At 33.5% G+C, this 23,516-nt stretch overlaps 1 protein-coding gene across 3 annotated transcripts in view; it reads right to left on the reverse strand.

The window, feature by feature from the left end:
- The window catches only part of 5-HT2B (5-hydroxytryptamine receptor 2B), an 83,275-nt gene that overhangs the window by 9,191 nt on the left and 50,568 nt on the right, over nt 1-23,516 (reverse strand). For 2 of the 3 annotated variants that reach the window (XM_085192751.1, XM_085192749.1), the window contains exons 3-5: nt 14,733-14,835; nt 13,545-13,674; nt 2,182-2,380 (exon numbers count right to left, since the gene is read on the reverse strand). In XM_085192751.1, the coding sequence (XP_085048877.1) occupies nt 2,182-2,380; nt 13,545-13,674; nt 14,733-14,835 (432 nt within the window). The remainder of the gene's footprint in view (nt 1-2,181; nt 2,381-13,544; nt 13,675-14,732; nt 14,836-23,516) is intronic. The other variant, XM_085192750.1, reaches the window with a different exon arrangement.

Below are 23,516 nucleotides of genomic sequence, written 5' to 3' on the forward strand. Positions count from 1 at the left end.
TTAAAAAAATATATGCGATAAGATAAAAGTTTTTCTTCTAATTTCTCACTGTAATCCACACATACTAGGGTAGAAACGTAATATAAAGATACTTCTTTACAATTAAGACGCTTCCGTTCTCCACAGTAGTATATAACGGAGTACATAAGTTCAGAATATTATAAAGAGTTTTAGTTTCATGCTGTTACCTGCATATAGTGGGGAGTCTAGTGTTAAAACACTCCGTTCCTAGCCTACTGTCCAATTTTTGTGATATTCCCTATGAAATGGCAGATTCGAGCGAATTTCTTCCCGAGTGGTAATCGAATCCACACCCATCGTGTTTACAGTCAGACCCAGAAGGCTTTGAAGTTACATTCGTTTGATATTTATTTCGAAATATTAATAAAAGAAATTTCGCTCCACTGAAAACGTTACAGCGAACGTTTTTGATCATTTCAAAGCCGTGTATTAATCGAGATTTAAACATACAAACGGATAACATTTCCGATCCAATTTCGCGTGTTTGCGGGTTTCGGCCGTTTGATGGATTTTAATTTGCACGTAATCATTTTTGAGTTTTCGTCATTTGTGATGAGATGGAATGATGAGAAATATTAATATGGCTCAAGTAAAATGGTATCAAAGCTAACGTGGTGCAGTGGAACAGCTGGGGGTAATGTGGGTGGGGGTTCGATTCCCATTTGAGAACATAATTATTTTAACACCGCCAATGAACACAATGCTTCAACATTAGGTTTCTTGCCTACCCTGTTATATGGGAAAAACATGAACCCCAAAAAAAAGATATACAAAAAAAAGATATACAGAAAAAAAGATTTAAATATATCTTTTCTGAAATGCATTTACGTAACGTAAAGTAAGCTATAAATCTTTATTCTAAATTCGCTCCAGTCAAACTCTCGGTGAGTTACTGCCGCGTTGGTTTTGTAACAGGTAAAATATTAGTTTTCCTTAATCTATATAAATTTTATATACAAATAATAATGACTAAATAATTTATTATAGCCTGTAGATATATTAGGGGCCCTCGTAGCGCAGGGGCACAGGCGTGTTATTGTAAATGCGACGAGTGTGGGTTCGATTCTTACTCGAGGTAATTAAATATCAATATTTAGCCAGTCCGAGTTGGATGCATGGTATCCAAGTATAAGCAGGTTGGTATATCCTCTGAAAGTGCTAATGTATGTGCTAATTATATAATAGGCACTTTTCGCCAAATTCTGAACGCACTGGGTGTTGGGTTGCTGGACTCAACGCTGTGCTTTATCTTGTTACCAAGGCGAGGAATTGAAAACGATTTAATTTCCTCGAGTGGGAATCGAATCCACTACTTGTCACGCTTGTGGCTCTGCGCCGCGACTGTCCCCACTTGTAAAACAAATAGTTACATTACGATATCATAATAAGACTTATAATATAAATTATTTTGTCAAGCATCTATTTTCTTCTCCTAAGGCCAATTTAATAAGGTGACCCGATTTTGACGTTAGCCCGTAATAGCTTATCTTCACTATCTTCAATAGAAAATCTATTTTAACTCTAAGTTAACACATTTTATAAACTTATAACCAACCCTCTTTTACATGAGTAGCTTCAGCCTAAAATTGTTAGAGGTTATCCTATGGGATTCATAATTTTAGTTTTACTTATTTTAATCCTAATATTAGCTTTATATGTCATAAATATCTTTCTACTATTGACATAGTCTTGGCACAGTGGTATAGTGTTTGACTGTAGTCGTAATGGTAATGAATTCAATCTCATCCAGGCAATAAATATGTTTTAATGTTAATTAAAAAGGAAAAGAAGTTTAGGTTTTTGTCAGTCATTGCGTAAAGTTGAAGAAAATGAGAGTGTCTTAACACAAGGTTTCTCCTCCTCCTTTTACTAAATTGCCGAATAAATGACAAAATAATCGACGTTCAGTTCCGCTTCTCAACACGCAATACTTCCAAAAGCGGCGGGAAAGTGGAGAGTGGGACACTAGGCTCTCTCTGCCGACCCTTCTTCATGAGGGATACCAGGGACCAATATCATTATATAATAATTGGTCCATGGTAAACTCCACAGAAATATCGCCTATGGCACTATGGCCAAATAATGAACAATAGTTTTGCAGTAATACCAAAGAAGAAGTAATTAATAGAAAAGAAGAAGACAGTAGCTAGTCATAAATACCGATAGGTATCGCACCAAGCCAGCCAGCAGCCCATCCTTGTCCCAGTCCTTTCCTCTGTCGCGCGAGGAGATGAACAGTTAGCGCGTACGTGAGCAGCATCACGCCAAGAGGTATGTAGAACGAGATGACAGACCCTATAGCCTTGTATAGAGGATCTGGTATTTGACAGGAACCGCCGATGAGGACTGATTCTTCGTTCTGCAATACAAAAAATTACTTATCTAACTTGCATTGAAAAAAAAATACTATCTATATATTTGAGGCCAGTCGTGGCACAGAGGCACAAGCCTGTGTGATTGTAGACACGATAGGTTGTGGGTTCGATTCCCACAAAATTTAACAAAAAATAACTTATTGTACGAAAAAGTGGTTTATTTGGAAATATTTTACTATCTACATATATCGGTTACAAATAAAAAAGTAAATTTTAATCTTCTTATAATGCTTCAATATATTTCCAATTTTCTATCTAAACAACATGATAAAAATACGTATGTTATTTTAATAGTTCCTTTCCTATTAGTCTTATAGAGCTTGTGAGCGTCTTTCTCTTTGTGAAAGTACTTATATCGATTCCAACGTACTGAAGTACCAGGTTTTAGAAATAACAATGTATGTGATAATAGGATCTTGAATTGTAAGAATTTAAATTATATTAATAAAATACAGATCTGACTACAAACGCAATGTTTGTAGGTTCGATTCTCATTCGGGGAATGAATTGTTTTCATTTCCCTGTTTCATTTTGTAAGGACAAAATGCAGATGCATTCTTCCACTTTAGACCTAATGCACTGAATTCGGGCGAAAAGTACAGAATGGAGTGTTGGATCACTAAGTTCTCACTACCTAATCTGGACAACATATAGTTAGCAATAGTTCTCTATTACTTTACAACCATTATCTGTATAGACAACAACACAACGACAACTTACTTCGTGAAAGTATCTTTCATCCCATAAAAGGATCAAATTATACTAACTTGTATATGTTACGTTAAGTTTATCATATAGATATATATGTTATGTTAAGTTTATATATTAAGAATATTAATATAAAATGTTTGTTATAATGTTTTTCTATTTTTTGTACTGAACTATAATAATAATATAAAAACAAAAGTACTAGTCCCTATATAATTTTACCTGATCTCATAAAATATTAGTAACGTACTCGTATACGTTATTAATATTTTATGAGTTTAAAAAAAGTATAAAAAACAATAATATTGTTAGAAATCGGAAGCGGTTAATGTTTTTAAAAACAAGATAAAAACACATATCGTCTATATTTTTCATTTCGTGGACAACTTAAGTGTCTTAATGGGAACGAAGTGACATAACAATAAGTTCCCAGGTTCCTCTGCCTACCCGCTTAAATGAAAATACAGCGTAAATCTAAAATAAATATAAATTTATGAATAAAACGTTCCTGTTGCCTACAGTACGGGGATATCTACAAAAAGAAAATTTCCCGTAATTCAAAGCAGAATTTAATTTAATAGTTAAAATTGAAGTTACGTTCTTCAAATATTATGAAATGTTAACCATAGCAGTAAAAAGATAATTTTAAAGTTTTGATAAATTGCTTAATTCGATTTTTTTTACAAAAAATCTAATAACTATTGATTTCACCTATCAATTATTAATAACTATAATTCTAGAATTCGTAGAAGTAAGAAATTCTAATAAAAGTAACATAAACGTTCATTCCCACAATCTATTACAATGCCTCTGAATATTTAAAAGTGTAGGCAACCTATAAATTCAGTCTGCCTTTGAATAAGTCATTTAGTCCTTAGCCCATTGTGTTTCTTGAAAATCAAACGTTAGTTCTATATACCCTATATTTTCATTATAGTCCAAAATGGTAATAGGTATTTGCTAAAGAGGGTAATGGATACAATAGCATGTTCTAAAATATCGAATATTGGATTCACGCCTTATTCCGCACATATCAGGGTAGCTAGAGGGAAGTCGGGAACCTAGTGTTACACTTCGTTCCCATTAAGACACTTCCAGTGCCCACTTTACGCCGAATTCTGAGCGTTGCGTGTTGAGTAGCGGAACTTAATGCTTCATTGCCTCGCTACCAGAGCGAAGAAATGAAAATATCTAATATTTCATATCCTCGAGTGGGAATCGAACTTACAACCTGTCACGTTTACAGTTCGCACGCTTGCATTCCTACGCGACAACTGGCCTCAATAAAACATAGGAAATTTGTAATAGGCTAGGTATAAAAATATTTGTAAGAGACTTTTCCTCGCTCTGTTGTCGATTCAAAGCGCGGCGTTGAGTTCTGCCACTCAACACGCAATGCCTCCAGAATTCAGCAGAAAGGGAGGAACAGAGTGTCTTAACACTAAGTTCCCTCTGCCTACCCTGCTATGTGCGGGATACAGCGTGAAGCTGATTGGTTGATTGATTGGGTAGGTATCACGTTAAGTATTTAGTCATAGTTAAGCTGCAAATAAAAGTAAATTAGAAATATATTTAGAGGATTGTCACCCACAATGCCAATCCCAAACGAGGAAAAGTTCTCTTATTCATCATAATTTAATTCGATTACAATTTACATCGATCAATCCACAAAACTGGCACCATAATTCAATTCCATAGTGTTGACAGCTATTTAATTAAAGCTATCGTTGTTATTCAACGTGTATTGTTATATTTTCTGCTTCATCATCTTTAAGGGGATATACGAAAATTAAATTAAGGAGAGAACAAGTCATTTATTACCTTTTATATTTTTATTTTGAAAGAAATTTGTGAAAAATCACTCTAATTTCACTATTTATTAGGTTTTAAGTATTATATATACAGTTTAATAAGATATTATATTGTGTGATTGTAAACGCGACTGGTGAGTTCAATTCTCACTCGAAGAAATGAAAATTTTATTTAAATTTATATTTTCATTTCTTCGTTCTGGTATCGAGGCGAAGCGCGGCGTTGAGTTTCGCCACTCAACATGCAATGCTTTCAGAATTCAGCGGAAAATTGATATAGATAGATATAAAGAGCTATATATCCAGTTTTACATATATACATACATATAACATAATAATTTTAGTTTTGAAATATTATAGGACAGAGAGAATCAAGTAAAAAAACATTTCAGTATCTATTTACCCCATTTGGCATTTCCATGGTGTTAAGATCCATCACACGACACCCATATCTCGAAAATATACTAAAAATAGCATAAAGCTGTATTTTCTTGAATGTACTTTAGGTTCCCTATTAGGGAACTTAAGTCTAACGTCCAAAGGTTGTAGAGCAAGCATTATCATTTAGGCACTTCCAAATACCCCGACGACGGCAATTAATATAAATAATTAAATTCCCACCACGCCTGATCAATACTGGAGTAACTCGTAAAGTTAGACGTTTTATCGGCGAAGGCGAACACACACATAAATATATGTTGATACGCCATTAAAAGAAGACTAAGGTTTATTGTTAAGTTCTTTTAAGCAAGATAAAAAAGCTTTTTACATTATTTTATCGCGATGAGGCGAAGTTTTTACGTATTTTGTTTAATGAAATGGGTGTAAGTTTAAATTTAATTTTTTTTCGAGTATATAATAATATATATTTTTTTCATTTCTATATTTTGGAGACGTTGGCGTTTGTGTGGTGAATTTAAGGGGGCGCAAAATAAGCTCAACTTCGAGCATCAGCTGTGCCACGATCAGTTTTTAGATTTTGAAATAATTTAGACCTCGTTTGATCTTTCACAGTATCGATGAAATTAAGGTCACGTTCAAAGTTTTAGGACCTCCCGGAGGGTATGTAAAGGGGTTACTGAAAATAAATTAATTTTTAACAAAAACAAAAACCGACTTCTAACAACGAACTAAAAAGTGAAAAATAATTATATAAAGATTTTATAATTTTGAAGTCGGTGCCAAGTAAAACAAACAGGCTTAGTAATTAGATATTGTAGTAAAGGTGTTGTAGCATTAGCTTGACACCGACTTCAAAATTATAAAATCTTTATATAATTATTTTTCACTTTTTAGTTCGTTGTTAGAAGTCGGTTTTTGTTTTTGTTAAAAATTAATTTATTTTACGATTTTTAGTGATGGGTAGATCTTAAAATGATGCTTCTTGAACGAGTGGTGATGGTGGTGGTAGTGGTTGTCAACGAGTGGTTGTGATTGTTCTATGTAAAACTTCATTTAATTAGCTATTATTTTTGTGCAGTTACATTTTGGTATATTGACAAGAACAAACATAAAAAGTATTCGGGTGAATTCGGAATCTCCCTTTTTTGAAGTTGGTTGAAAATGAGAACATCCTCTTTTTTGAGATTGGTTGAAAAGAAATGCAACGATCAGGAATCTCACTTCTGACATCAATTTAAAAAGTTTTTGCTTGTAACTATTACAGTATAATTAATTTTTGACCAAAAAAAACAAACTTTCTCAATTTTCTCCGGATTCCATAATCGAAACCTAACCAAACTTTCACCAAATTATCCTTGAAGTGTATCCTTTCAAACAAAAAAAGAATCATCAAAATCGGTTGGCGCGACATTGAGTTATTCGGCTATTAGTCGCGCACATGCATAATGCAAATTTAAGACTTATGTGATTTTCTCATGGATACCATTGTCAGACATGGACCAAAAAAAAATGGGACCATTCGGGAAGCTATACCTTTCAAATGAAAAAAAAAAATATCAAAATCGGTCCACCCAGTTACAAGTTATGAGGTAACAAACATAAAAAAAAAAAAAATAAAAAAAAAAATACAGTCGAATTGATAACCTCCTTTTCTTACAGAAGTCGGTTAATGAGAGAGGCGAATTATGCAGATAGCATAGAGCTTGGCGCTCCCTTTCGTCTAGCTACCCCGCTAGGGACAAAGCATGAAGCCAAAAACAAAATTGTTTTTTCACGCTGTATCCCGCACACATCAGGCTAGGCAGAGAAACTAGTGTTAAGTTCCGTTCTCCATTTTCCGCCAAATTCTGGAGGCATTGCGTGTAGAATGGCCGTATTTAACGCCATGTAGTGCCTCGATACCAGAACGAAGAAATAGAAATATAAACGTAAATAAATATTTCACTTTCTCGAGTGGGGATCGAACCCACAACCGTCGAGTTGAAGCTTCGTCACAACGGCACATCATTCGTCAGTGACAGCTTTTGTTAATACTAATTAATCCCATCAAAGACAACATAAAATGAAGACAAAGATGTTAAAGCATGTTCTGAGGAACATTATACTGTACAAGGGATTTCCTGTTTTACGTACTACATATTACATATGTAATAATGTCTAATTCCCCTTTTGTTGTTCTTCATGTTTTGAGAGGAAGTAATAAATCTTAATGATATTTCTTTTTGTTTTATTTGAATGTATAGCAAGGTAGCCGGAGAGAACTGAGTGTTAAGGCACTTCGTCGAGTTTTGATGGCATTGTGTGTTGTGTGGTGTAACTCAACGCTGCGCCTTTGACTCGACAATAATAAATGTTATATACATACGATTGGGAACCTGAAATATTTCCTAACTGGTTTAAAACAGGTACTCGTAGATTGCCAGTAGTATGCATTTATTTGATAGTTAAGTATAGTGGATATATTTAAGCTTTCAAACACGTACTTAATATTGTAAGTGATGTATGTTTGTATGTTCGATCAAAAATTTCTCGGAAACTAAGTCTTAATTCATGATACTTTTTGATTTAGACGCGTTGTAACTTAGGGACTGAAAAATGGTTCAAGAACGATCCAATAATTTTTCAGATACGAATATGCTCCACACATTTCTTAACCTCGATACAGGTAAAAAAACTTATAAGGTAACCCAAAGTAGGTAATAATACAATTTTTTTAATTTAATTGAACTTCTCTATCTTATTAAACGATTATAATTGTAAATAATCCCACACATTCAATTGTATTTGTTAATATTTATTAAAAGATTAATCTTCACAGAACCTCATGCAAAATCTTCAGCTGTCAGATATGCCACTCTCAGGAAGTCACTATCAAGTCCCTTTTGACTGGAATCGCTTTTGTTTCCTTATTTAACATTAATAATTCAAGCTTCGTCCATAATTTCCATTAAAATAAATATATTAGTGAAGGAAGAGCAAAAAGCTTCAAAGTTCTGTACTCGTATTATATTAAGAATATTTAACTAAACGTAATGTACTGGTACCTGCTCTGGGATCTATTACATTTTATTTTTATTATGTTAGATAAAAGTTGATGTACCTATCTAAATTTATTTTAATAATACCATAAAAGAAAATATGCAAAGATAGCAAAAGTATATTATAGTGTAGTGGGACTGCGTGTTCCTGTAACGATGGTTGTGGATTCGATTCCCACTTATGATAATGAATTATTTTTCCAGTATGGCACAACAAAGAAGATGGATACTTTTCAACTATGCTAAGATCAATTTCCAAGTATTTTGAAATAATATTAGCGTTGGGAAAACCTCGGTTAACATTCGAGAACTTAGTAAAGTAAGTAATTGGTGAGATAATGAAATGGTTGACTGCTATGCGGAATTATTTTTTTTTATGTACAAAAAATAAGCAGGTATATTATAAAAATTGCCTGTCTCAAAAGTGCATTAAGCTTTTCTTCGTTAAAATAAAATAGTGAACTAGTGTCAAAATTTTTCGGTCGTTATAATGAATTCATTAAGCCAATTCTAAGGCACAACATTTGTTTGCTTATTTTTCCATTAGCATGTATTGCAGTGTTGTAAGATCGTAGTGATAGAACACGCCGTTCTCCACTTTACATATTTTTTTTTCGATATATTTTTACGTTTTGAGTAGAGGAACTCAAGTAGCAAGAAAATATAATCATATAACCATTTTCCTCAGTGGGGGCCGAATCCACACTAATAGCATCCACGACTTCACTCTATAACATAAGGCGAAAATCATCTTGAAATAAAAGCTTTTAACACCAAAATATATTTGAAGTTCAATCCATTATCGAATTCCCTACCATCGCATACCCATTCAGACTCTCACTTCGCCAAGGCGGTCTCAATCCATAATATTAAGCTAAAATCTGAATCTGTCGCCCAGACGTTTGTTAAGAAAAAAAAAGGAAAAAACATTTTTGGTACCCATTAAATATTTAGAAGACATCTCTCCCATTCTCCAATGAATACCTCAAGGTTGTTCGTCGTGCTTTCATATTCCACTGAATGGAAATAGAGCAGCCATCGCTAGTTTAAGAATATGTGTATTTTACTCTTATATGTACGAGTATATAGGCTTTTATCGGCATTCTGATATAGAAACTTGTCTTGCTAATATCTGGAATGGGCTATGAGTAGGTCTTTGGTAATTTTTCATCAAATTTTGTTAATAACTTGGATGCCAGTTTTAACACTAGAAGTGCCGAAGATTGATACCCCCCTTGAACCGCCGTCGTGACAAATTTGTCCCATTCTACTTATTATGTTGATTGTTGGTATAATACAAAAAAAAAATATTATTAAAATAATTCGTAAAATATGTAGACCATATTTAATAATCAATTCTTATTCTTTACACACATAAAAGTACCAAAAAATAAAACACAAAGAAACAATCAAATATTTCAAATACGTTCTAAGGTCGTGACAACTAACTGAATAACTCTTACAAAATTATAAGTTATTGAAATTAGTTAATATTATTAGTAGGCCAAGTAATGCATTAATATATTCTTCATCAGTGATACATCACAGATGATTTATAACATTGCGTGGTAATGCCTCCAGAATTCGGCGGAAAATGCCAGCGGAGTGCATAGCACTAGGTTCCCAGGTTCCCTCTACGTACCCTACAATTGCCCACATTTGGTATGAGTGTTTTTCTGAAATTCAAGCCTAGCTTAGTCATCCTTTCATCTGATACCTCACTTGGACTAGCGGCAAAATTTAGTATTGACACCAATTTTACCCCACTTTTCAGGCTATTATTTTTTAAGATTTATACATAAATGTATAGTTTTCAGATTTTTTCCTGTACTAGTACTACATGTAAATGCTAGCTGCCAAATTTCATAATTCTAAGTTAACTGAAAGTACCTTATTTATTTGATTCCCTTTATAGTGTCGAAATACATATTTTTTACTATATAAATAGTCATATCTTTTTTTAAGGGCGCTTTTTCAGGAAATCAAGGGACTGTAGATCGTCATATAGTTCATATTCATATACTTATATGAATATCAACTCGATTTCTCCAAGCATTCCTGAGATAAAGACACAGACAGACGGATGGACAAAAAAATGATCTTATAAGGGGTTTTTTTTCCTTAAAAGCTACAGAACCCTAAAAACTTAGGCATTGACTGCTAAACCTACTATTCAAATTTTTTCCGCTCCCGCATGGCCCTTTCCCCTCCACCTCGTCCCCGAGGCATGAAAATATGTCAAATTATACCCTCAAATAATAAAATAATAATGGCGGGATAAAAATGACCCAGCGGCAGTTCTAGGTAAATCTCATTTTTTTTCAAAAAGTATAACTGCTATAAAATTATTTATATTTTTAATTAAATAAAGGTGTAAAATTGGTAATAGTCAAAAAAATTCATTTACATAAATTAACAAATAAAAAAGTTATATACAATCAACCTTGCGTTTGGGTCAAAAATGTAGTGTTAACGTGCCGCAGGGGCACTAGCGTGTAAATGAGGCAGGTTGTGGGATCGATTCCCACTTGAGGTCATGAAATATTTAATATTTTCCTTTTTAAGTGCTTCGACGAAAAGTGTTAAGAATGAAAGTGGCGTTGAATTCTGCCACTCAACACGCAATGCCTCCAGAATTCGGCAGAAAATGGGGAACGGAGTGTCTTAACACTAGGTTCCCTCTGCCTTCCCTGCTGTGAACTCAACGCCGTGGTTTGTCTTGTACGAGAGCGAGAAAATAATGTGACAGCTAATAAATATGTCATTCTAACACTTAACACTGGCACAGCTTGCATTTTGTAGGTGAGACAAAGGAAATTTCAAATTCAAGAGTAATTTAGGCAAACCACTATATTGGCCTATTCCGCCTATACGAGCGTTAAATTGCAGTTTGTATGTTTGCACATCCCATTTGCATATAAATGAATTAGAAATTGAATATAATTAAATAGAAGGAAGACTGGACGATTAGGTTAATTTCGTATATAGAATAAAAAATTGGAAGATGCATGATTCTAACTAAGACATTCTATTCCCCACGTACTGCCCAATTTTCCAGACATGGTGTGTCCAGTGGAGGAAGTCAAAGGCACACTTGGTCTTAGCCATGTTTATTTACTTTTAATGAGGCTTTCGCGGCACAGGGGCACAACCGTGCACCCTATTTACAGTAGTGAGCCCAATGGTTATGGGTTCGTTTCCATTTGTGAATTTAAATATTTAATATTTTCATTTCCTTGCTCTGGTCATGAGACAAAAGTGCGGCGTTAAGTTCCACCTACTCAATACGCAGGGCCTCAATGAATTTGGCGAACAATGGTGAACGGAAATGTAATGAGAAAGGGAATGTCTTAACACTAGGTTCCCAGGTCCCCTACACTGCAATAGTAGGAATACAGCATAAAGCTAAAAAAATACTATCTATCTATGCTATCAGTTCATCCATAACTTAAACAAGTATCGTAATTTACAATGTAATCTCGTAATCAAAGGAGGCTGAGCCCGCATATCTCGTCTTTCTCCAATTAAGCAACGCGGCCTAATCCCTTGAAAAAAATACTATTTTATATATACTTACATACTATTAAACTTAAAATAATCTGACTCTAAACATGATGGGTGTGAGTTCAATTCCCATTTCTATTATTTTCATTTAACCGCTCTAGTAAATAAATCGCGGCGTTGAATTCCGCAACTCAACACGCAACATCCGAAATTTGGACAGAAAACGGAGAATGGAGAGTTCTAACATACTCCTCCATTTATCTATTGAAAAAGCGTGAAGTTGTTTTACTATGACATTAAAATTTAAACCCACTACCCTCCAGTCAGCTATGTCTCAGCATAATAATTATATTAATTAAATAAAACAGTATACTTTTAAATACTGTACTGTACAGTATAATTTATGTGCCTTCAAAATTTAAATATGGGTCTCAAATTCCAAGAGGCCTTCGTTAACTTATTCAATTAGTCGACGATACGCGCGTGCTTTGCATCGAATACTGTGTTAATAAGATTAATTACTTAAGTCAGGATAAGAAGCTAAAATGTAGAGCAAATAAAATTAGCTTCACGCTCTATCCCGCTTACATCAGGGTAGGCAGAGGGAACATAGTGTTAAGATACTCTGTTCTGTACATTACGCCAAATTTTTCGAGGCATATCGTGTTGACACATCGGACTTTTGCCTTGATGCAAGAGCGAAGAAATTAAAATATTAATAAATAATAGTTCATTCCACCGAGTGGGGATCGAATCCACAACTGTTGCGTTACAGTCACACCTTTATGCTCTTGCTGTCTCTAAAATGTAGAATTTGGTGTATTACGAAAAAAAACTTGTAGGATGCTCCACATTTTCCACGTGATAGTTGTGAATTTGATTCCCTCCCGGATGAAGGTAAAAATTAATATATAAAATACTCTAGCGTCCTAGACGCAGTATCTTTAATCTTTAGTGTTTATGATATTCTGATATATAAGCTATATTACTGTTAAGTTTTATTAAAATCTGTTCAGTAATTTTTACATGAGGGTGGAACAAACCTTCATCCTCACAAAACTTTTAATATTACTAGGACTTTAATATCATCTGTCTAGATACACCATTCAAGTGCGGCGTTAAGTTCCAGCACTGAATTGAATATGGGAGACAGAGTGTCGTATCTATTCCGCTAAATTCCGCAAACGGGCATAATAAAACAAAAGATTTTAATATTTAATTGTTAACCTTGTATCCATTGGCTCGGTGAGTCTCGTCGTTTAATTTTCAACTAATTTGGCTAAAATGATTTAACAAGTACGTTTACAGAAAGTTAGCTTGAATGAGAACGAGAAAGGCAGTATTATTTGTATGAGTGAGTTTCGTAATATTTTGGCTTTTAGTATTTGAATTTAGTTAATTTAAAGCACAAATGTAGATGATGATCTATACCGAAGTTTTGGTTACAGGTTCTTTTCTCTGAACGACCTAAACCTATAAGCTATGTTATTTATTTGTATTTACAATAACGAAAGTAAAATACTTATTCTTATATTTTATCCTCAAAATTTCGTCTCTCCTGAAAATCAAAATATTATTTCTGGAGAAGCCAAACACAACGCCGTGATTTTCGATTGAAGAAAATAAAAAAGCCAATTTCCTCTGCGCAACGGCTGTTTCTATGCATTTAAAAAAATAATTCGTACCTTAGAATACATCAGGCTCAAAGGCAGGCTCATCGCTGTAGACAAGATCCATACAAAGACGATCTTAATCGTCACACGTTTCCTCGTTTTATTTCTTCCAAACCTCATCGGGTATCTTAATGACAGGTACCTAGAAACAAAATGTATAAGGTAATTTTTTATACTTCTTATTTTAGAAAACGGTAATGTAAAAAAATATTAATTTATACTATATATTATCTTTTTCGTTTTAGCTTCACGCTCTATCCCGCACATAGCAGGATACGCAGTGGGAACTTGGGAACCTGGTGCTAAGATACTCCGTTTCCCATTTTCCGACTAATTTCGGAGGCATTTCGTGTTGAGTGGTGGAAATCTATCAAACTCTTAACTTGGTTACCAAAGCGAGGAAATGAAAATATTAAATATTTTATTACCTGGGAATCGAACCCACAATCTTTTATATCTTTTTGTCGCTTGTACCCATCTGACACCATAAGCATCAAATAATGAAATCATAAGAAAAAGAAGTTAACTACATTTTTAATACTAACACCTAAAATTATAGTTGAGAACGTTTAACCCAATTCGTTACAAGTTAGTAATTTCGCTGAGAAGAACGGATATCCCGCGGGAAATTTAATACTGTCGTGAAAACTGAAGGCAATTTAATAAGCGTATGTGATCTCGAAATATGAAATTGAAAGATAGGGGATGAAGTCGACGTTATTTCTATTCATTTCAGGATGAGATCGACTCTCTCGATTATTAAAAACTTCAATGGTTAAGGCACTACAAGCCTAGACTATTAGTCTATTTTCTAGGCTATTTTCCAAGGGGTATGTCTAGGGGTCTCTTTCTAATTTTTTTTCAGCTTCGCAAATAACTATAAATTACGTTCATAATTACGTTTTGTGATTCACCCCGTTATACAATGGTTGAGCTCTCTTATAAAAATAAAGTAAATTCAATAGCTGTAATGGAATTAAATTATCAAAAACAATAAAAAACCCGACTGTATAAAAATAATATAGATAAAAACAACCCCAATATTTAGTGAGAATTAGGAGTCGGGCATCTGTTCTTCTAATAGTTATTTTTTACTTTCCAAATAATACCAAATAGATATTTTCAAAGTAGGAGAGTAAATAAAATAGAGAGTGAATTATATTGTATTTTCTTCTTATATAAATATTTGGTTGAACTCACCTGTCAACACTGATAGTACAAAGATGCATAATGGAGGCCGTGCAGAGGAGGACGTCGAGGCAAATCCAAGTGAGGCAATAAACTGCTGGTAGCGGAAAGTATCCTGGGGGGAAGAAACACATTTTATCACTATATATGAAGTATTGGTTTCTTCGAAGACCTAGTGGCAGAGCAGTGACACAGGGTCGAAACGATTATGGGTTCGATTCCCATTAAGGGAATTATGTTGATTTTCTCGCTCAGTAAGATATAACACAGCGTTGTGTTCTACCATTCAATATTTAATCCTTTTAAAATTAGGCAGACAGTGAGGATAGAAGTATCCAACAACTAGGTTCCCTTTGCCTACCCTAACAAAATCTGGGATAACAAAACTTAACATTTAGTCCTGCCACTCGATACGAAATGTTTCGCAAATTATGAGAACAGAGTGTTTCATTACTAACTTCCCTCTGCCCACTGCGGGATAGAGCGTGAATCTAACAAAAAAATATGCTCTTAATAACATGTCTCTCTCAGTCCTCTCATTTCTTCTCTTTCTTTCAGTTCAATACCTTCAAATTTAACCAATGTCGTAGCTAATGATCCTCTATTTATAGAAAAAAGCCCAAAATTTCAGTAGCTACGCGTACACGGGTGATAATGTTACGTCGTCATTAGTGTGACATACCAAATTCATTATAATATGGTACGGGACAAATATTTATCTATCGCCTATTAAATTACGTGATTTTCAGTAAAAGCTGTTACATTTATGGTACTTTGGTTGGTGTGCGATAGTGTAAATTGTAAGGTAAATTGTTAATTGTAAGGTGTAAATTGTTTAGATTGACATTTTTTAAAACATTTCGTCCCCATTAAGACACTTTTGTTCCCCAATCTTCAACAAACAAATTAAGAAAATCCAATTACACGAAATTGCCATATCAAAAATATGCTAATTCTGACAGAATGTAAAATATTCTAATAAACATTTAAGCTATTTCGAGATCGAGTTATAGAAATGCTGATTGTCCTTAGAATATGATTAATATTTTTCTCCCTGGTGATGTTTTCAAAAAATATGTCTTTTACTTCTTTGGTAAACAATGTTTACATACAATAAACTTAAGTTCAGTTGAAAAAAAAATTAAAATAAGGGCCCAGATTTACCTATAACTAACTTAATCCACCTTACTAGCTAGTTAGTTCCGCCCACATAAGCGTCGAAAAATAATAATTCAAAGAAAATTGTATTTCTTTTTATTATACATAAATTAGATTTAATAAAACTTTTCCACGTCAATCATAACGGTACTCCAACCGCAGTTGAAACTCGAAGCTCCAATAAGTTAAATACAAGTGCAAAAAGTCTTACAAACTTACTTATTAAATTAGTAAGAATATTTTACAAAGTTTATTGGAACATATTATTTTATGTAATTGAGGCAATTAGAAATTAAATTTCTTTTTCAATAGTATATTTTTTTATTAAAAAAGTTCTTTAGTTCTTTAGCTTCACGATACATTCCCTGTATATAGCAGGGTAGCCAGAGGAAACTTAGTGTTAATACACTCCCTTTGCCACTCACCGCCGCATTTTCGCATTGATTGCCAATATAAATATTTATTTAGCTATAGTTGAAATTCATAACATACATCTACACATTTATTCGTGTTTATTAAGATTTTCCACTTCTTTGTCACAATATAGATTTTAATTTTTTTTCAATTATCACAAAAAATTACAAAAGAAAAAGTAAAATGTTTAATCACTCTTCAGACAAAAGGCATCTCGTTAATGAAAAGGTTGGAACGTTATTCATTGAGCTATCCGATTGGGATTTTGTAGACGAGCGCTCTGATTAGGATTTACGAAATGATTATAATATTTAACACTGGTTTTATTTAACGGTCACAGTAGGCCTAATTAAACATGGGATTTAAAATACATTTTTAGAAATAAATCGTAAGATAAAGAAATTGTTTGAAAAGTAATCAAAAATGTATATTTGTATCATGCCGAGAGATCCGGCCGTTGAATCCTGCATATACGAGTTTTCTTAATTAAACCTATATTAATGAATAATACATGATTAGTAGAACAGATTACACCTGGGTTGCCTGGAAGAATCCTGCCGCAATCACCTTTAATTACATTTTTTCGTAACTCGTTTTTGGAGAAAATTGCAGTCATACGTTTTTTATATGAATCGCACATCATTTGAAAGATAATCGCATAAGGAATTGGAAAATTAAGGGTTGCCAGCTCTCAGTCTGCCGCAAGTCTAGGGTTGCCTGGTTTAAAGATGTCACTAAATGTTAATAATTTGCACTCATGTGTTTTTTTAATGAATTATATATCAAATTAAAGCTTATTTTTTTCTGAACACTATAAAACAGGGTTGCCTGGAAAATTCCTGCCGCAAACTGGGGTTGCCAGCGTTTGAAATATTTTATTCCGGTTCCGTTTGACTATGAGACGATATATAGACGATGAAATGCGCGGTCTGCCCCATGTTTTAAAGTAAAATATTATATAATAGAAGGTCAATCTTAAAATCAATGTTTATTCTAATTGTTCACCTGTTAAATGATGATTTTAATCATATTAAGTACACGTAGAAAACTATTTAAAGATGAAATCATCCTTATTTTTCAAGTAAAATAATGAATGTATAATATTGAGTCTTTGCAAAATCTATTTTCTAAATACTAATATTTATTTAAATTACCATTTTGAGACAACTAAATTATCTAATTAAATAAATGTTTACAAATATCGATCTACTATAAGCTATTAATATACATACATATACATCATGTTTCCTTAATATAATGAAGGGTGACCATTATTGCGGATATTTTTTTAATTAATTATATTGAAAAATACATTTCAATGAACTCTCGAACTCTCTCTCTCTCTTCGTCCTCTACTTGTTTGATTTGACAACGCTTGCCGCAATTTTTTTTTCTCACGCAACTTTTAATAATTTGCATAAGAAAAAAAAATATATATATAATAGAATTATAATAAACAAAACTAAGTTAGCAAAGATTAATTCCAAGAAAATTCGACAGTAATGCCGACTAATAAACGCTATTTACGATTTATGACCAGGAGTCGGCAAATATCAATTAGTTAGTTGGCTATTTTTTACTATAGATAAACATTTTGCAGCGCGAAACAAAGCAAACCACATGCAATAAAATTATTTTCGAAGATGTATTGTTTCTAAATGCAATAAAAGTGCAGATGGCCAAATGAGTTGTTTTTGAGCATATTACTTAGTTACTTACCTTTCGTTTTGGAGTAAAGACGTTTTTACTTGACAAAAATGAAGATGTGTTTTTTGTGCGGCCGGAGAGAAAATGTGATAGAATTTAACGAGGAATCTCTCCAAAAGTGTAAAATTATGTTATTGTTTCGCCAAAAAATGAATTTTCAATACAGTGACATTTTTTTTAATAGTGACACAATGCACGGTTATCATTTACAGTGTTACAAAAAGTTCATTGTTTTAAAACAAAAATATAAAGAAGAATTTTTTAATTATTTTCTAATGCAAAACGTAAGTATACTTTAATGTTTAATATTATATATTTTTATCTATGTAAATAACTTCTAATACAGAATAAAATCTAGACAATTGTGGCAGTGGGATAGTTGCCTCAGTTTTGATTACACTAAGTTAGGGACGTTAGGAGTGATTGCGCTTTATTAAAAGCTTTTATTTAACTTGCAATGTATGTATGTGGGTTCGGGTAAAATCTTAGAGCTCAATTTTGAAGTAGATATCTTCAACCGATTGAGCTGAAATTTTGGATACATGTTTACTTTGGATGACAATGCACGATAAAATATGTGACGTCATTCTAAATGTAATATGGCGGACCATGCAAGATGGCGGAATTGTTATTTTTAATGTACTTCTACAATATGGGTATCAAATGAAAGAGCTCGTTGAGAGCAACTCGAAAAATAATGTGATGTCACTCTAAATCTCATAAGGAGGATATTGAAGATAGCCGAGTATCTATTTGGTCTACTTCTACAATATAGATATTAAATGAAATGGGCCGTTGACCGTAACTCTAAAAATAATGTGACGTTATACTAAATCCAATATGGCGGAACATCTAAGATGGCAGAATAGTTATTATGCATGCACTTCTGCAATATGGGTATCAAATGAAAGATCTTGCCGAGAACTATTAGAAAAATAATGTGACATCACTTGAAATCCAATAGAATCCACACGATTCAAGTTTTTTGTGCTTTCATATAATGAAAGGTATGTTCGTACGATTGAGCTGAAATGTTGTATACACGATTGGTTTAGAGGACAATGCACGATAACGTTTGTGACTTCATTCTAAATACAATATGGCGGACCATCCAGGATGGCGGAATAGTTATATTTCATGAACTTCTATAATATGGGTATCAAATGAAAGGGCTTGTTGAGAGTAACTGGAAAAATAGTATAACGTCATTCTGAATCCAATATGGTGAACCATCCAAAGTAACAGAATAGTTATTTTTGATGCACTTGTACATTACGGATATCAAATGAAAGGGCTTCTTAAGAGCAACTTGAAAAATGATGTGACGTCATTCTAAATCTAATAAGACGGACCATCCAAGATGGCGGAATAGTTATATTTAATGCACTTCTATAATATGGGTATCAAATGAAAGGGCTTCTTGAGAGCAACTTGGGAAATAATGTGACGTCATTCTAAATCCAATATGGGGGACCATCCAAGATGAACGAATAATTATTATTTTTGCAATTCTGCAATATGGATATCAAATGAAAGGGCTCATTGAGAGCAACTCGAAAAATAATCTAACGTCATTCTAAATCCAATATGGCGGACCATCCAAGATAACCGAATAGGTAATTTTAGTCTACTTCTACAATATGAATATCTATTGAAAGGGCTCGTTGAGAGTAACTCGAAAAATGTGACATTTTTCTAAATCCAATATGGCGGAACATCTAAGATGGCGGAATAGTTATTATTTATGCACATCTGCAATACGGGTATCAAATGAAAGGGCTTGCCGAGAATAATTAGAAAAATAATATGACATCTAGTGTGAGAAACCTTCTTCCTCCTGGCATTAATCCCGGCTATTGCCAGGGTCTGCCTTCCTACTCAACCTACTCCACTTTGCTTGGTCTTTAGCGTCCTCAGTGGGTAGACCATTGGCTCTCATATCCGGCGTCACGACATCCAACTAGCGCTTCCTTGGGCGTCCAGGAGGTCTCACTCCAGGAACTGATATAGCAAGGCACTTGCATCCGATTTAGTTCTTAGACCGGCGCGTAACGTGGCCAAACCATCTCAGGCGGCGCTCTTGGAGCTTATCCGCTACGTCACGGACCCCAAGACTACCTCGAACGAATGTGTTGCGTATGCGGTCAGACCGCGTTACGCCGCACATCCACCTCAGTATCTTCATTTCCGTGACGTGAAGCTCCTGAGTATGCCGAGATAGTGCTGGCCAACATTCGCTGTCGTATAAAACAACCGGTCGTATGATGCTCTTGTATATCAGTCCCTTGAGCTTGGCGGTTTTCTTCGGTCACAGACCACACCAGTGACCTCCCGCCATTTGGCCCAGGCAGCACTTATCCGGCCATGGACATCGTGATCGATGCCTCCAGACTCGTGCATAACGGATCCAAGGTACCTGAACTTTTCTGACTTAACGGCTGGCTCAGGACCTATAAGGATCGTGCTCGAGTCCGGGCTCCCGCAGGCCATGTACTCGGTCTTCGACACATTTAGTTTAAGACCGCCGTTCTCAAGTGTACCCTTCCAGAGGTTCACTTTACGCTCCAGCGTCAGTCGGTTCTCGTCAATGAGTGCTATGTCGTCGGCAACATCATCAGCCATGGAGGCTGCACTACATTGAATAAGAACGGACTAAGAGTCGAGCCCTGGTGAACCCCCACTGTACTCGGGAAGGGTCTAGTGTCGCCAACAGCATTCCTAACCATAGAAGAGGAATCGTGGTACATGTCTCTAGTGTGAGAAACCTAGCCAGTGGTAACTAAAAAGTAAAAAATAAATTATAAGCAAAAAATCATTTTTAGAAAAAGCTTTTATTTAAACGCTTTAAAAAGGAGAAAATAAAATTTGTCTTTTAAATTTTAACTATCAACTCATAACCTCATTGTACACAATTTATATGATCATAAAAGCTTGTCGCGTTAATCAATATTTAATTAAATTGAAACTTTAAAAATTGAAACTTAGCAGATTTTACATAATTAAATTAGCACTAGTTTAGTTACACAAGTAAATCGCGCGACAAGCTTTTATGATCATATAAATTGTGTACAATGAGGTTATGAGTTGATAGTTAAAATTTAAAAGACAAATTTTATTTTCTCCTTTTTAAAGCGTTTAAATAAAAGCTTTTTCTAAAAATGATTTTTTGCTTATAATTTATTATAATTATAAGAACAATTCTTTCAGACCTAAATGCCTTAAAAACTATCAGCATAAACGGACAAGTTCTTGCTAGTGAAATTTTTTATTTATAATTTTTTAATAGTTATTATTAGTTGAATAGTTTTCATTTACTTTGCAAAAAACGTAAATATTCGTACCAAAAAGATGGACACCATAGTTCTTTCTACGGATAGTCTCCCTAGGGGCATTTTTCTGAAGATATATATATTTTATTCATATTTTATAATACTACTTTTTGAGAAGTGTGGCAACTATCCGGATTTTATCCTATACTCTTTCCTATTTTCTCCCGTCTTTTCTTATGTTACATATTACATATGTAATTAAATTTATTATTGAATTTTTTACAGGAAGAGTCGACTACATTTCGTGCGGATGTAGGGCCGAGCACTTCAATTATTAATAATGAAAACAATATGGATGATGATGAAATCTTGTCGTCCAGTAATATTTCGTCTAAAAGTGACCACTCAGTTGATCTTTCTACTAATTTAGAATATGAAGGCTTGAACGAGGTATGAAATCATTTACAATGAAACCCTTTAAGTACTAAGGTCGTTTTTTTTAAATAATGTTCATATTTTATTTTGTTTTGCTTTATAATATTACTTTAATTGATGAAACTTTTCATAATAAATTCTCATAAAAACGTAATTTTCCTCAGATATTACTGTAATTGCACATACCTGCTATCGACTACTATATTAGACTAATAAACTAAAATAATAAACATCTGTATTTCAGGAGTCGCCGTCGACATCCATTTCCGTGAAACCAATGGAGTCATCTGTTATATCAACAGTCCAGAATGTAATGCCGATCAAAAAATTACCATGTATATTTTGTAACGCAGTAGAGAAAAGAGTGGGCAACCGACGAATTTACGTTTCATTTCCTAAATCAGATCATACTATAGATGGAATCAAGAAAATTTCGTTAAGTAATAATGACATAAGGATTCTAGAAATACTCCAACATAGGGAACGAGTAGTATACCATGGGCTTTGTCTAACTTCATATCGACTTACGAAAAAAAAAATAAGTACAGATCTGCCTGAGCCCACTATTTGGCATGAAAATAGAGCTTTACATAAACGAGCATTTGATTCATTATCAGTTATAATTACTAATAAGATAATTGAAAAAAGAAAGGTAATGTTTCTTTTAGACCTTTTTAATACATACAAGGCTCTTTTAATGGAGCTTAAAACGGAAAAAGTGTCCATTGCAGAGTTCAAAAACTATCGTGTGGAAAGCTTAGAATTAAAAATAATAAATTCTTTTAGCAAATTCATTACTATCGAAAGCTCTCCCGAACCACACAAAAAGAAAATAGTTTATAACCGCGATATAAGTATTTCGGAATTAGAATAGAATAGAATAGAATAGAATAGAATAGAATAGAATAGAATATACTTTATTGCACACATAAAAGAAATATATAGAAAGAACAACACAAATAAAATTTAAAGAAAAACACGTATGCAAAGGCGGTCTTATTGCTTTAAGCAATCTCCACCAGACAACCTTTGAAACATTACGGAAAAATTGTAATGAGAAGACAGGACAACGTCTCAGTGCAAATCTTATGAAATATAATTAATTATTATATAATATATAATAAACTAAGTCAATAATATAAAATAAACTTACATAAAATGTGTTTAATGTTTATATACTTTACACATACATACATACAAATATTGAAAAATAATATATACTTACACATATATACATACATACATAAAACGTGTTCAAAAATATATACATAATATTAAAAAAATAAATAAAGATAAACTATTATACTAAATTAAATAAGTACTCTTTTAGACGATTTTTAAAACTGTATAAAGATTTGGAATGTCGAACTTCTGTAGGAAGTTCATTCCAAAGAATTGCAGATTTCATAGTAAAAGACTTGGAATAAAATAGGGTATGGGAAGTTGGTAATTTAAGGAGATTATCACAACGGGATCTAAGGTGGAGGTGAAGAAGTGAATCGGCACCTAGGAAACAAAATCGATCTTTTAAGTAGGAGGGAGAGAGAGAGTTGTACAGGATAGAATAGAGGAGAGTCAGCATGCGGAAATTTCGGCGATGTCGGATAGGAAGCCATCCAAGCTGACGACGATGATCAGAAACATGATCAAATTTACGTAAACCGAAGATAAATCTAATACATAGATTTTGTAACCGCTCTAGTTTATTTAGTTGTTCCTCAGATAAGTCTGGGTAACACGAATCAGCATAGTCTAAAATCGGTAACAGTAGTGAATGAGCTAGAGCAGTTTTGGTCTTTATAGGTAGGAAATA

This window comes from Heliconius melpomene, chromosome 11, assembly GCF_056956725.1.
Source record: "Heliconius melpomene rosina isolate 202511_hmr_F chromosome 11, ASM5695672v1, whole genome shotgun sequence".
NCBI classification, from domain to species: Eukaryota; Metazoa; Arthropoda; class Insecta; order Lepidoptera; family Nymphalidae; genus Heliconius; species Heliconius melpomene.